Raw genomic sequence first — 12,831 nt, 5'->3', positions numbered from 1 at the left:
AGGAGAATGTGAGCATGTGCAGGAGAATGTGAGCATGTGCGGGAGAATGTGAGCATGCGCAGGAGAATGTGACCATGCGCGGGAGAATGTGAGCATGCGTGGGAGAATGTGAGCATGTGCGGGAGAATGTGCAGGAGAATGTGAGCATGTGCAGGATTATGTGCAGGAGAATGTGAGCATGTGCAGGAGTATGTGCAGGAGAATGTGAGCATGTGCGGGAGAATGTAAGCATGTGCGGGAGAATGTGAGCATGTGCAGGGGAATGTGAGCATGTGCAGGAGAATGTGAGCATGTGCAGGAGAATGTGAGCATGTGCAGGAGAATGTGAGCATGTGCAGGAGAATGTGAGCATGTGCGGGAGAATGTGAGCATGTGCGGGAGAATGTGAGCATGTGCGGGAGAATGTGAGCATGTGCTGGAGAATGTGAGCATGTGCGGGAGAATGTGAGCATGTGCGGGAGAATGTGAGCATGTGCGGGAGAATGTGAGCATGTGCGGGAGAATGTGAGCATGTGCTGGAGAATGTGAGCATGTGCAGGAGAATGTGCAGGAGAATGTGAGCATGTGCAGGAGAATGTGCAGGAGAATGTGAGCATGTGCGGGAGAATGTGAGCATGTGCAGGAGAATGTGAGCGTGTCTGTGAGCATGTGCAGGAGAATGTGAGCTTGTCTGTGAGCATGTGCAGGAGAATGAGCATGTCTGTGAGCATGTGCAGGGGAATGTGAGCATGTCTGTGAGCATGTGCAGGAGAATGTGCGGGAGAATGTGAGCATGTGCGGGAGAATGTGAGCATGTGCGGGAGAATGTGAGCATGTGCGGGAGAATGTGAGCATGTGCGGGAGAATGTGAGCATGTGCGGGAGAATGTGCAGGAGAATGTGAGCATGTGCAGGAGTATGTGCAGGAGAATGTGAGCATGTGCGGGAGAATGTGAGCATGTGCGGGAGAATGTGAGCATGTGCGGGAGAATGTGAGCATGTGCGGGAGAATGTGAGCATGTGCGGGAGAATGTGAGCATGTGCGGGAGAATGTGAGCATGTGCAGGAGAATGTGAGCATGTGCAGGAGAATGTGAGCATGTGCGGGAGAATGTGAGCATGTGCAGGAGAATGTGAGCGTGTCTGTGAGCATGTGCAGGAGAATGTGAGCTTGTCTGTGAGCATGTGCAGGAGAATGAGCATGTCTGTGAGCATGTGCAGGGGAATGTGAGCATGTCTGTGAGCATGTGCGGGAGAATGTGAGCATGTGCGGGAGAATGTGAGCATGTGCGGGAGAATGTGAGCGTGTCTGTGAGCATGTGCAGGAGAATGTGAGCGTGTCTGTGAGCATGTGCAGGAGAATGTGAGCGTGTCTGTGAGCATGTGCAGGAGAATGTGAGCGTGTCTGTGAGCATGTGCAGGAGAATGTCAGCATGCCTGTGAGCATGTGCAGGAGAATGTCAGCATGCCTGTGAGCATGTGCAGGAGAATGTCAGCATGCCTGTGAGCGTGTGCAGGAGAATGTCAGCATGCCTGTGAGCGTGTGCAGGAGAAGCTCTTCTGCTCTGACCTGGAGATAACCTATACAATCTTTAGTTATTCATAAAAACCAGCGGCCTCTTCTTACCTCAGCTCCCCTGGTATCTCCAGTGGTATTAGAGAAGAGGGGAGGAGCGTTTACTGCACATGCTCACAGGCGTCTGTCCTAACATTGTAGGACAGGTGTAGGTCAGTGTAACAGGACAGTGGACATTTTAATTCCATAGTGATTCCTTAGACAAAACAAGTGTGATTTGCTAATTAAATATATTGAGGAATTTATTTAGAATGGCATTTCCTTTTAGTTCTGTATTTTTTCTGTTCCCGGTGGACCCCTTTGAAGCTGTTTTTACCTTGTGTTTTTGTTTTTGTCCAGAGAGAGGATTTTCTGCAGCTTGATAGATCTACAGGGTTTAACAGGCAAACTAGTCCCTCTCCTAGGAACTCTGAAAAGAGGAGGAGTATTGAAGTCACAACATTTAACCGAGAGGTAACAATGTTTTAAAAATAAAAATACAGCAATACTTCAAAATATCTATAACGTACAGTGGCATGTGAAAGTTTGGGCACCCCTGGTCAAAAGTACTGTTATTGTGAACAGTTAAGCAAGTTGAAGATGAAATGATCTCTAAAGGGCCTAAAGTTACAGATGACACATTTCCTTTATATTTTAGGCCAAAAAAATTTTTTTTAATCATTTACATTTTAAAAATGACAAAAAGGAAAATGGGCCGATGCAAAAGTGTGAGTACTCTGCATGGTTAGTACCTAGTAGCGCCCACTGTGTCATGTATCACAGCTTGTAAATCCAAGCTTTAACCCTTCACGTTATTGGAGGTACTTGCACGTCCTATTTGGGAAGGAGTTCTAGAAAATGGATGTATCAGGATGTTTTTGTGATCATCCAGGCACAGGAGCTGTCCCCTGACCTGATGCCCACAGGGTCTCTGCTTACCTGACCTCCAAGCTCCTGCAGCAACCGGCCGGGTTGGTACTAGCACTGGTTTTGGCTGTTTAACCCTCTAAATGCCATGATCAATGGTGACTGTTGCATCTGAATGGTTAGGAGAGGGAAGGAGGTCTCTTTTCACCCTATTGTTACTCGTGTGCTGCAATCGCCAGGTGCTGATGGATGTCATAGTAACTGTAGGTTAAACAATGACCGTCAGGTCTGCCGTGTACGGTGGTTTGTTAGGCCCTGCCTTAAAGAACTTGTCAACTACTTGGACAACTCCTTCTCATCCCCTACGCTTGGCCCCAATTAAAATAAAAAAGTTTGTACTCCTCTCTCGTGCCAGCGCCGTTCCAGCGGTGTTGGCACTCGCACTTCCCGGAGCTTCTTTTCTGTTGTTGCAACACGTAACCCTTTGCACCCAATCAGCGCTGGCGGCGCTGTTCCCACTTCCTGTCGAATTGAACATGAAGAGGAAGTCAGAGATCAGTTGCAGCCCGGACTATCTCTTCATGTTCGATTTGTCTGAAGGCGGGGACAGTGACAACAGCACTGATCAGGCACTGGCGTCACGTGTCACAACAACAGCACGAGAGTCCTGGAACCACGAGTGCCGACACCGCTGGAACGGCGCCGGCACGGGAGGTGAGTATAAGCTTTTTTATTTTATTGGAGCCACACATTTAGATCAAGAAGGGGTTGTCAAAGCAGTGGACAACCCATTTAAGAATGTTTTTTAACAGGCCTCCTATCAGTGTACATCTGACCGGTGTAATAGACTGAAATACTAGCGATGAGACTATTTAGTGTACTATCATAATGAAATTAAAAATCCATAATTAAAGAAAAAAAAAACGGGAAAAATGTAAAAAGAAAATCAAAAACCTTTTACAAAGATTTAAAAATAATAATACAAATAAAAATAATGTGTGAAAAGTTGTGTGCGTGCAGAGGTGGCTGTCAATCAATGCGATTACAGGGAGGTGATTACAGAGCACTTACTGTACAGTGAGCAGTGACTGCAACGACTCCCTGCAGCACTCCGATGACTGGAAGTGGGCGGCTGCAGGGAGAATTAATCTTCATTTTCGCTCTGTAGCTGCGCTTCTAGTAAGTCTGCCAGACGTGATCTACCCGGAGGTTATCTCCATATCTGCTGCTAAATAGTGTTTATTAGTGTTACACCTTACCACCTATTCTTAAATGAAGCCTGCTGATTTGATCATAAATTTTTATCCAAGAGAAAGTGGATATAGTTGCAAAATGTAACGCTATGTCATATGTTCAAACATCATAACGTGAAATGAGATTTCAGAATTAGTCATGCGTTTTGTTTCTTTTCTTTTTACAGATGTTGGATGAAATGGAAAAAAATAATTCAGAACCAGAGGACATTTACGGTGCCGGAATGATCACTACATCTGGAGTTGCTCTAGAAACTATTTTAGCAACTACTGACAAGCAGTCATTTGAAGAAGGAACAGAAAGCTATTCTGATGTCTGTAAGCCTCTGGAAAATGGGATTGTCGATAATGTAGAAGACATAAAGGCTTTTAGCAGCGAAGAAGACGAAGAGGACGCGAACGTCCATGAATCATCTAGCATCCTTCCTTCATCTGTGTTGGATCAAGCCAGTGTGATTGCTGAGAGATTCGTTAATAATCTCTCTAGGAGGAGCAGTTTGGCTTTGGAGGATGGAAAAGTCATAGGGTATACAACGCCAAGGCATTTGAGCAGAAGCAGCAGTTTGATCAATTTAGATGGCTCGGATAGAAGTGTGTGCCAGAATGGATCCTCTGACTTTCTAAAGTCTCATCAAGATGTTTTGCCAAATGGTGAAAAGTCTTGCGTAGAGTCTTCAGTCAGTAAAGTTAATTCTCTTGAAAATGTTTTTGAAGAAAAACAAAGACCGATTGGTAAACTAAGAGAATCGGTTCTCTCTTACCAAGACAGACAACTTATCGACAAGATAAAAACCTATTATGACAAGGCAGAACATCAGGATGCAGCTTTCAGCATCAAACGCAGAGAAAGCTTAACATACATTCCGGCTGGAGTCGTTAAAAACTCTATATTTAAGATTAACAGTCTCCCGGGATATCAGAACAATCCAAGACCGAGAGCTGCAATGCCTTCCGGTAGTCCTATTAGTGAGAGTAGCCACCCCCCCACATATGTAGGTTCTTCTCCTCTTGAAGAAAAAGTGTGTCCAGACTACTCCATTCCACCCACGCAACTCTCCAGTATATCTTCCAAGAGTAACGTTTCGGAGAAGCAACTTCCACTTTCTGACGAGGTGTTCAAGTGTTCTTCAGAAATGGTTAAAGTGTTTGACCAAATTGAAAAAAGTAAAAATGCGAATGATAGCCCTATTATCTATTCTGGAAAACCATCAAGATTCATGGAAAATCCAGTACATCCTGATGAACCGCTCATAATACTTGAGGAGAGTGATTTGGGTACAATTGGAGAAGAATACCAAAATCATACACCAGACAGTTCATCTCCTGAACAGATGAGAAATCAGGACAACAATGAGAGTTTTAGTGATCAGGACTACAGGACTCCTACTAAAGAAAGTCCCACATTTCTGGAACTTGCCAGCTATATTGACGTCAATTTGTCCGACAACGTGAAGAACAGAGTCTATCAACTTGCTAGGCAATACAGCCAACGGATTAAATGCAATAAACCCGTAGTTTACAGGCGTCTTCGGGAAATAGAAGATGATATGAGAAGAGGCAGTCTGCCTACTGTAAAAGAGGAAAAAAGCGAAGAAAAATGTAAGCATTTTATAATGTTTTCAAAAGGAGTTTAATTTACAACCAGAAATGCCATTTTCTCAACTACGAAGTTAAAGGGGTTGTCCGTGACTTCAGCACATCAATGTCTGATTGGTGGGGATGTGACTCCTGATACTGGCGGCGGCTGGATGTGCTGAGTTGTGGAGCTGCACAGCACGGCTCCGTCAACGGAATAGTGGCCTTGGCCGGGTACTGCACATCAGCCTCTTATTGATTGGCATAGTTGTTGGATGTGTAGTACCTAGCTGCACTCACTAAACAGTTGACATAGCTGTGCTGCCAAGCGGTGCAACTGAGCAATTTCATCTGGCATCTGGAAAAGTTGGTGGGCGGGAATGCCGGTTTTCGCACTCCAACTGATCAAACATTGATTACCTATCCTAAGGATAGCTAACAAATAAATTTGCACTCTGTAACCCTATAGCATGCAAACATGAAATATATGAAACTGGAATTGCATTACTGCTCTAGAAAAAAGGAAAAAACAAGGATACTTAACACATAGATTGGCCATTTCATGCCTGCCCAGCAGCCACGACAAGGCAATCTTCTTTCCTGGGAACCTAACCTAATGGAAATACTCTCCTGGTGTAACATACCCGGCGGCGCCCTTGCATAGTGGTCCATCTCCCACTGTGCAAGAGCGCGCATTTGATCTCCAGTCCAGAATGTCTCTCTGGCTTCCCTCCATGCTGTCTGTTTGTGTCTGTTTCTGCTGCTTAAGGGCGGCGCCCGATCACTTCCTGCTTTTTGTACCTGCTGTGGGTCACACCCCTTGTGCGTCCTCAGCCTATTGCTGTCTGTTACCTGGTATATAACCCAGCTGCTCCAATCAATCCCTGCCTGAGCATTGTGTTTCATTCAGTGTGTGCTTGCACTCTGAAGGTGCCAGGTCCCGTTCTGTGTTCTCTTGTCTGCCTATCCTGGAGGCTGTATTTCCAGGCCTGTCTGAACACGCTCCTAGCCTGTTCCTCCCGCCTTCTAGGGGCCGATTACCTAGACCCGCTCCTGTATCTTGTCTGTCCTGTCTGAACTCGCTCCTAGCCTGTTCCTCCCGCCATCTAGGGGCCGATTACCTAGACCCGCTCCTGTATCTTGTCTGTCCTGTCTGAACTCGCTCCTAGCCTGTTCCTCCCGCCATCTAGGGGCCGATTACCTAGACCCGCTCCTGTATCTTGTCTGTCCTGTCTAAACACGCTCCTTGCCTGTTCGTCCCGCCTCTCTGGGGGCCGTATTCCCAGACCCACTCCTGTATCCCGCTGCAGTGTCGGTCTCTTCCGTACACTCAGTTCCAGTCTGAACTCTCTCCTATCCTTTACCTGTTTTGCCTCTATGTCCGTTCCTTTCCTTTTTCTGCAGAGTCTGAACTCGTACCTAACTCCTGCTTGTTGTCTCTGTACTCCCGTTTGTGTGTTTGTGGTCCACTCGCTACTTCACTGCAAGTTCCTTGTGGGTATCTGGCTCTGCCTTTCCCTTCCTGTCTGTTCCGTGTGAACAGAGCCCTGTTCCCCCTGCTCTGTCTCGCTCTGCTCCAGGCGGCCTCGTCCTGCTCTGACTCCTTGCTCACTGCTCCAGCAGTCTCGCTTAGCTCTGACCCTTTGCTCACCGCTCCTGGCGGTCTCGTCCTGCTCTGCTCTTGCTCACCGCTCCAGGAGGTCTCGTCCTGCTCTGCTCTTGCTCACCGCTCCAGGCGGTCTCGTCCTGCTCTGCTCTTGCTCACCGCTCCAGGCGGCCTCGCTCACCACTCCAGGCGGTCTCGTCCTGCTCTGCTCTTGCTCACCGCTCCAGGCGGTCTCGTCCTGCTCTGTTCTTGCTCACCGCTCCAGGCGGTCTCGTCCTGCCCTGCTCTTGCTCACCGCTCCAGGCGGTCTCGTCCTGCCCTGCTCTTGCTCACCGCTCCGGGCGGTCTCGTCCTGCCCTGCTCTCGCTCACCTCTCTGGGCGGCCTCACTCTGCTGTGTTTGTCCGCCACATCTGTGGTTCTGTTCCAGAGTCCCAGTGTGTACTGGGTCCTATCCCGCCTGTGTTCCTACCTGCTAGTGCCTTCCTGTCTGCACTCTAGCCGTGCTTGTCTGTACCCCCCTGCCTGCATACCCGCCTGCCTGCATACCGGTCGTGCCTGCCTATTCCCACCAGTCTGTGTGCCAGCCTAACCAGTCTGTTCCTGTATTCCCCTGTGTGGGTCAACAGCCGTGTCCGGGGTCTGTCCTGGAGTAGCACCTGGTCCCTCTGCTCGGTTCCTCCTTGGTGCACTGGCGTCGTATGCCGTCGTGCGACCCTGGTCGGATCGGGTGAATACCTAGTTACGCCCCTCCAGGCATTCACTCTCCGGCACGGTCCAGTGGAATCACACGCACACGCCGCTCAGCCCGGGCGTGTGCATTACACCTGGGCTGATAAATGTAGGCTATCAGCCTAGGAGAGGATTCACATTCGGTTAGATTCCCATCAAAGAAGTTTGATAAGGAAGTTCTTGAAAGAAAGCTCTAAAAGATGTAAAATGCTCCTCAAAATATCTTTTAAGCATGGTAATATTTAGCTAGAGATGGGCGGATTGATTTGAGATACTCTGTTCCATCAGCTAGGTCAGTATTCTCTGGACAAGAGGCTCGCAAATCTTTTACCTTTGGAATCCCTAGCCCGATGTCATCTGTGCGCCACGCTGCAATGATAAGCTAGCCAAGCCAATCATCTGCGTCACGCTGCAATGATGACGTCGTGGAAGCCAGGCTAATCAGAAGTCGCATTGGGGATCCCAGAAGGTAAGAGATTCACGAGCCTGCCATTTTGGGTCGCCAACCATCCAGGAATTCCAGGACAGTCTATTAAAGAAGACACTTTTTTTTATCCTGTCCTTAAAAAAGAAAACAAAAAAAATTTGAGGCGTTCGTGATTTTTTTGGAGGAAAGAAACTTATACGGATTATTTTCACTGAAATTATCATAATTATACAGTGAATGCAGCTGATGTCGTCATACCTTAATTATGGGCTGTAGACTTGGATCACTTCAAGTCATAATGATTTATTCTGATTTTCCAATGTGTCCAAAAAATTTTTTTGTCTGTCCATGATTTTTTGATAAGCTGTCTAGAAAAAAAGTAAAAAGTCAAGTTGGCAACCCTGCTCCACCGATCAGTGGCCAGAGACTACTGGACTGGAGACTCGCGAATCGATCTACCCATCTCTACACTTAGCCATTTGTATTTTATTTGGAGATATTGCTTTATTAAATAATCAGATAATTTCAGCAATGTTTAGAAATGTTTGTAAAATATTTTTTTTTTGTTTGCTTTAGGTAAACCGAAAACTGTACTTTCTTTCCCTATGGACGATCCTATGGTTTCACAAGAGCACAGCCCAACGATTGCAACGCCTTCTCCTTTACACAGTGAGAAATCTCCCAGACGATTATTATTCGATTCTCCTGATGGCTCCAACACACCTTCCCCATTAAAATTCGATTGCAAAAGCCCCCTGAGTCCTGTCACAACAGAAATATTCCATTGGCCGGATGTCCGAGAACTAAGATCGAGGTACACGAGTACAGCCGGGCTCGTCAAAAACCTTCCCGTTAACAGAAGCCTATCGGTCCCGGATAAACTGATGGATGACCATGTGGGAAATTTTCCAGAAGAATGTAACATAAAAGACATTAGTCCTTCATACAAAAAGAAGATAAAACATTCAGAGAGTATGAAAAGTGTAGCCGAGGAAATAAATCTCTGTGATAAAGTAGACGTTCAAAATCCAAGTAGGACTTTAAGTCCTGGAGCACTGCACAATGGCGACCGTGGGCAAGTGATGAATGACTGCTACTACATTAGCGCGGAAGCTCCACTAGAAAACAACAAAAAAATAATAATTGTGGAAAAGATCTCTGCTGCCTCTGTCTGCGATGTAGATGACACCTACGTACACATCAGATCCCCAACCAGCAGAGAGAAGATTTCCATAAAAGCTGTGATAGAGCGATGCAAAGCTTATCAGGACACCGAGGAATATAAAATAAGGGAACATCTCCTCAACTCGGAAGGTTCATCAGGTGTTACACAAGAACAATCAAAACCGAAAGTCTTAACCACTAATGACATTGCACTGCAAAATAGAGTCAGAAGCTTAAGAGAGAAATTCCAAACCTTGAATTCAAAAGTCAGCACTCAGAATTAACTATTGGATGAACTGAAGAATTTATATGTATACACGTTAAAGGGAATCTTTCAGCAGGAATTTGCAGTTTAAATCTGAGAGCTGTATAATGTAGGGGCAGAGAGCCTGATTCCAGGGATGTATCGCTTACTAGGCTATGTGCTGTAGTTTCAATACAATCAGTGTTTTATCAGCAGGAGATTATCACTGCCAGAATAGGTGGCACATGCTAGCCAGTCCAGCTAATCTTTGTAACCCCGCCTACACCACTGATTGGCAGCTTGCTAACAACGTACACAGGAAGCAGCCAATCAATGGTGTGGGCGGGGTTATATACAGCTCAGCATTCTGATCACTGCTACATTTATAGAAAAAACCTGCTGATAGATTTCCTTTAAGGCAAAATGTCAATTAGATTTTCTCTAATATCAGTTGCGCAAGGTTTCACACTTATATATTTATGAGTAGCACAGAAATATACCGCAAAATCACTATTTATAGAGGGACAGTTTAATGATAGAATGAGCATCTTTGTATATAGTGTATTTTATTAACCATACGTGTGTGTATATTGTCCTTATTTACGTTGAATATCATATTGATACAGTTTTTTTTGTTTTTTTTGTTTTTGCTAAAACCTTTCACTACAGTTTTGGAAAAATAAATCTCTTAAATGAATGAATTTACTTGGATCAAAGAATATGAAGGGTATTAAATAACTTACTGAAATCTCCCAACTACCTAGCAAAAACTGCCATGTGTCATATATTTCTGAATATCCTATCAAGAAAGATATTGGTCGGTGGTATGTGCAATAACTAAACTGCAACGATGAAAAGATTTTTTTCAAAACTAATTCCTTTTTTTTTATAAAGCTTCAAAATAATCATAAATAATAAATGGGTATCTCTGCATTTCTTTCCATAAGTCTCAGCTACCCAAACTAAAGAATTCTGTACCAGCTGTAATGTCACGCACAGTGTGGGAAAAACCTAAGTGCAACACGAAGGGATGCTGGGAGGGTAGCCCAAACCCTAGGGAAAGGGGGAGTAGAGACCCCTAGGCAGATTTAATATCACCCTACCTGTCCTACTGTCCCGATATAGGTTCCGCCGAACAGGAAACCTAAACCTTGTATATTCCTAGAGCTAGGCCTTAGATAGGGATGGGGTGAGCACTGGTCAGTCCCCACTATAAACTAAAGACAAACAAAGGGGGGAAATGCTTGAGCAGACAACAGAGATATATCACCAAACGTCTTCCAAGAGCACCAGAGAGGAAGCTAGCCGACCGCTATTGCTCCAAGCCTTCACAATGGAAAATGAGAATATCACCGGCGACTCCCTGAAGCAGACGGAGAGTTTATAAACACCCAGACCAGGGTGTGCCAATCAGAGCAGGAGGAAGGTTGCCACTGGGTTCAAAAGTAAGAAGGATTAAGAAGGCATCTGCAATGGCAATAGCAGTGATCTACTACAGACAGATCCAGAGTGACTGTCTGTTACATCTGACACACCCGTGACATGTATTTGCCCATTGGCAAATCTTGACTCAATATATGGCATTTTCAGTGTCGTAAAAGATCAGGGGCCCAAGTCCCAAGACACATTGTGCTTCCTATTTGCTGATAATATAGTAGATGTTACCAGAAGTCCTATGTAACATCATAGGTAACACACAGTGATACCTCTCTTCAGCGGAGAGCAGGCAAATTTTAGCCTGAGAGCAAGTGTACAGCCTATGAAGAGCCACCTACAGTGTAATAATTACAGTCCTCCCTTTGTGCAGTATTATTTCCATCATTAACTGTGTAATTATCACCAATACCCAACCCCCCATTCCTCCTCAGGTAGTCTAATTACATTCACCCCTTACATTATATTCATCAAGTCCCCAGTACTGTAATCATGTACACTGTCATAGAGAAAAATTAAAATCAATAAAGACATCTCCAGAAAGGGGACATATCACCTTCACATTGAACATATAGGATTAATTATAACTGGGGAAGTGAAAGAGCTGACACGTCCACCTCAGTTGAAGTAGGGACCTCTTGTAGTGACCAGTTAATTACACTAGAAGATCTGCTCTGGGAACTAGCCACCAAGACTGGGGTTCTCCCCAAAGGCGGAGAAGTACAATTCCCAAGCAAGAGCTTCCTCTGATCAAAACACTGTTCTGAGACTTTTGGAGCCAGTGGTCAGTGATGAATATTGGGGTTTGCATTGATCCAATATTTCTGGGAGATATATTTTCGGCGTCACAGCGAAGAGATGCACATAATGCCTTCACTCACTTCACCGTAAGGCCATTCTAACCCCTCCATCTTAACATTGGACCAATGGATGGTGCTATACATGCCATGTTTCATCGCTATAGAAAGGTACAATCGCAATAGGAAACATGACGACAATATCTACTGCATGGGACCTCCAGGGGCGAAGATATCCTTTAAGTTGGGGATCTCATAAACTTCTAAGAGACCTAGCACATCCCTCAACCAGCCCCCACATGAGCTCACCAAGTGGAGGTATGATGGCATAACCTTGACCTAATAAAAATGAGGGATTAGGTGTCTTGTCATTGTTCATTCTAGAAGATATAGAAGATAAGAACCATTCCTGCAACATCAGATTTATAGTACTTCTTTCGTTATTCCTTTTTATATGTAATTGTATATACCGTATTGTTTTGTCCCCATTTTTAATAAACACTGCCTTTCTTGATTAAATATATAAAATGTAATAGCTCTGTTCCTCTTGCTCTGTAAACCGCACCTCTGAATCTATATGCTACCTTGTCCAATCGACCTGTATAAACGATTGTTGGTGGCATTTAGTAGTTCTTTTTGTGATTGTATCGGGGTATATATATATTCCATGCATTAGAATAGGAGGTGTACAGTATATACCATACGCTTACTGTGAGTTTCCCAATCAATAGCCGGCCTAGTAGTGGAAGTAGCCATGACCTCATCCAACACCCGTCATTCAATTGCGTAATTGTCCTGGCGAATGGTGGCAGTGGAGTTGCGCCCCCCTGACAAACTTGTGACAGCAGGTGGATCTGTGCGACTAGCCCTGCTGTCGTCTTTGACTAACTGGTGGCAGCGGTGGGATTTGAGGTATTCCCCCTGCTGTTATCCTTGACAAACTGGTGGCAGCGGTGGGATCTGCGTGATCTCTCCGGTGTCGCCCTTGGCAACTGGTGGCAAGCGGCGGGATATCACAGAGCATTAGTGACCTGGGGTGAGCAATCAATTGCATGGTCCCTGCGAGGATTCTGTGCAGAGTTTGGAGGATCGTATTCCGTGTTTCTTTTTCCCTGGGACAATACTGTACATGTAGCAGTTACTCCCCTTCCCATTCTCTTGTTTTTTTGTTCTATCTTTTATTTGGCGAGTGACTGCTAAG

The 12,831-nt window shown here is 45.4% G+C and overlaps 1 protein-coding gene across 1 annotated transcript in view; it reads left to right on the top strand.

Annotated features, from left to right (window-relative positions):
* PLEKHG3 (pleckstrin homology and RhoGEF domain containing G3) overlaps window positions 1–12,148 on the top strand; it is a 68,778-nt gene extending 56,630 nt beyond the window's left edge. The window contains exons 16-18 of the mRNA XM_073642259.1: window positions 1,893–2,006; window positions 3,820–5,251; window positions 8,568–12,148. Of these exons, the coding sequence (XP_073498360.1) occupies window positions 1,893–2,006; window positions 3,820–5,251; window positions 8,568–9,439 (2,418 nt within the window). The 3' untranslated portion in view covers window positions 9,440–12,148. The remainder of the gene's footprint in view (window positions 1–1,892; window positions 2,007–3,819; window positions 5,252–8,567) is intronic.
* Window positions 12,149–12,831: the final 683 nt, after the last annotated feature.

This window comes from Phyllobates terribilis, unplaced genomic scaffold (assembly GCF_046119375.1).
Source record: "Phyllobates terribilis strain yellow unplaced genomic scaffold, ASM4611937v1 Scaffold_7__3_contigs__length_470593459, whole genome shotgun sequence".
Lineage (NCBI taxonomy): Eukaryota > Metazoa > Chordata > Amphibia > Anura > Dendrobatidae > Phyllobates > Phyllobates terribilis.
The sequence above is the reverse complement of the archived record's forward strand: the minus strand, read 5'-3'. Positions and strand labels throughout refer to the sequence as shown.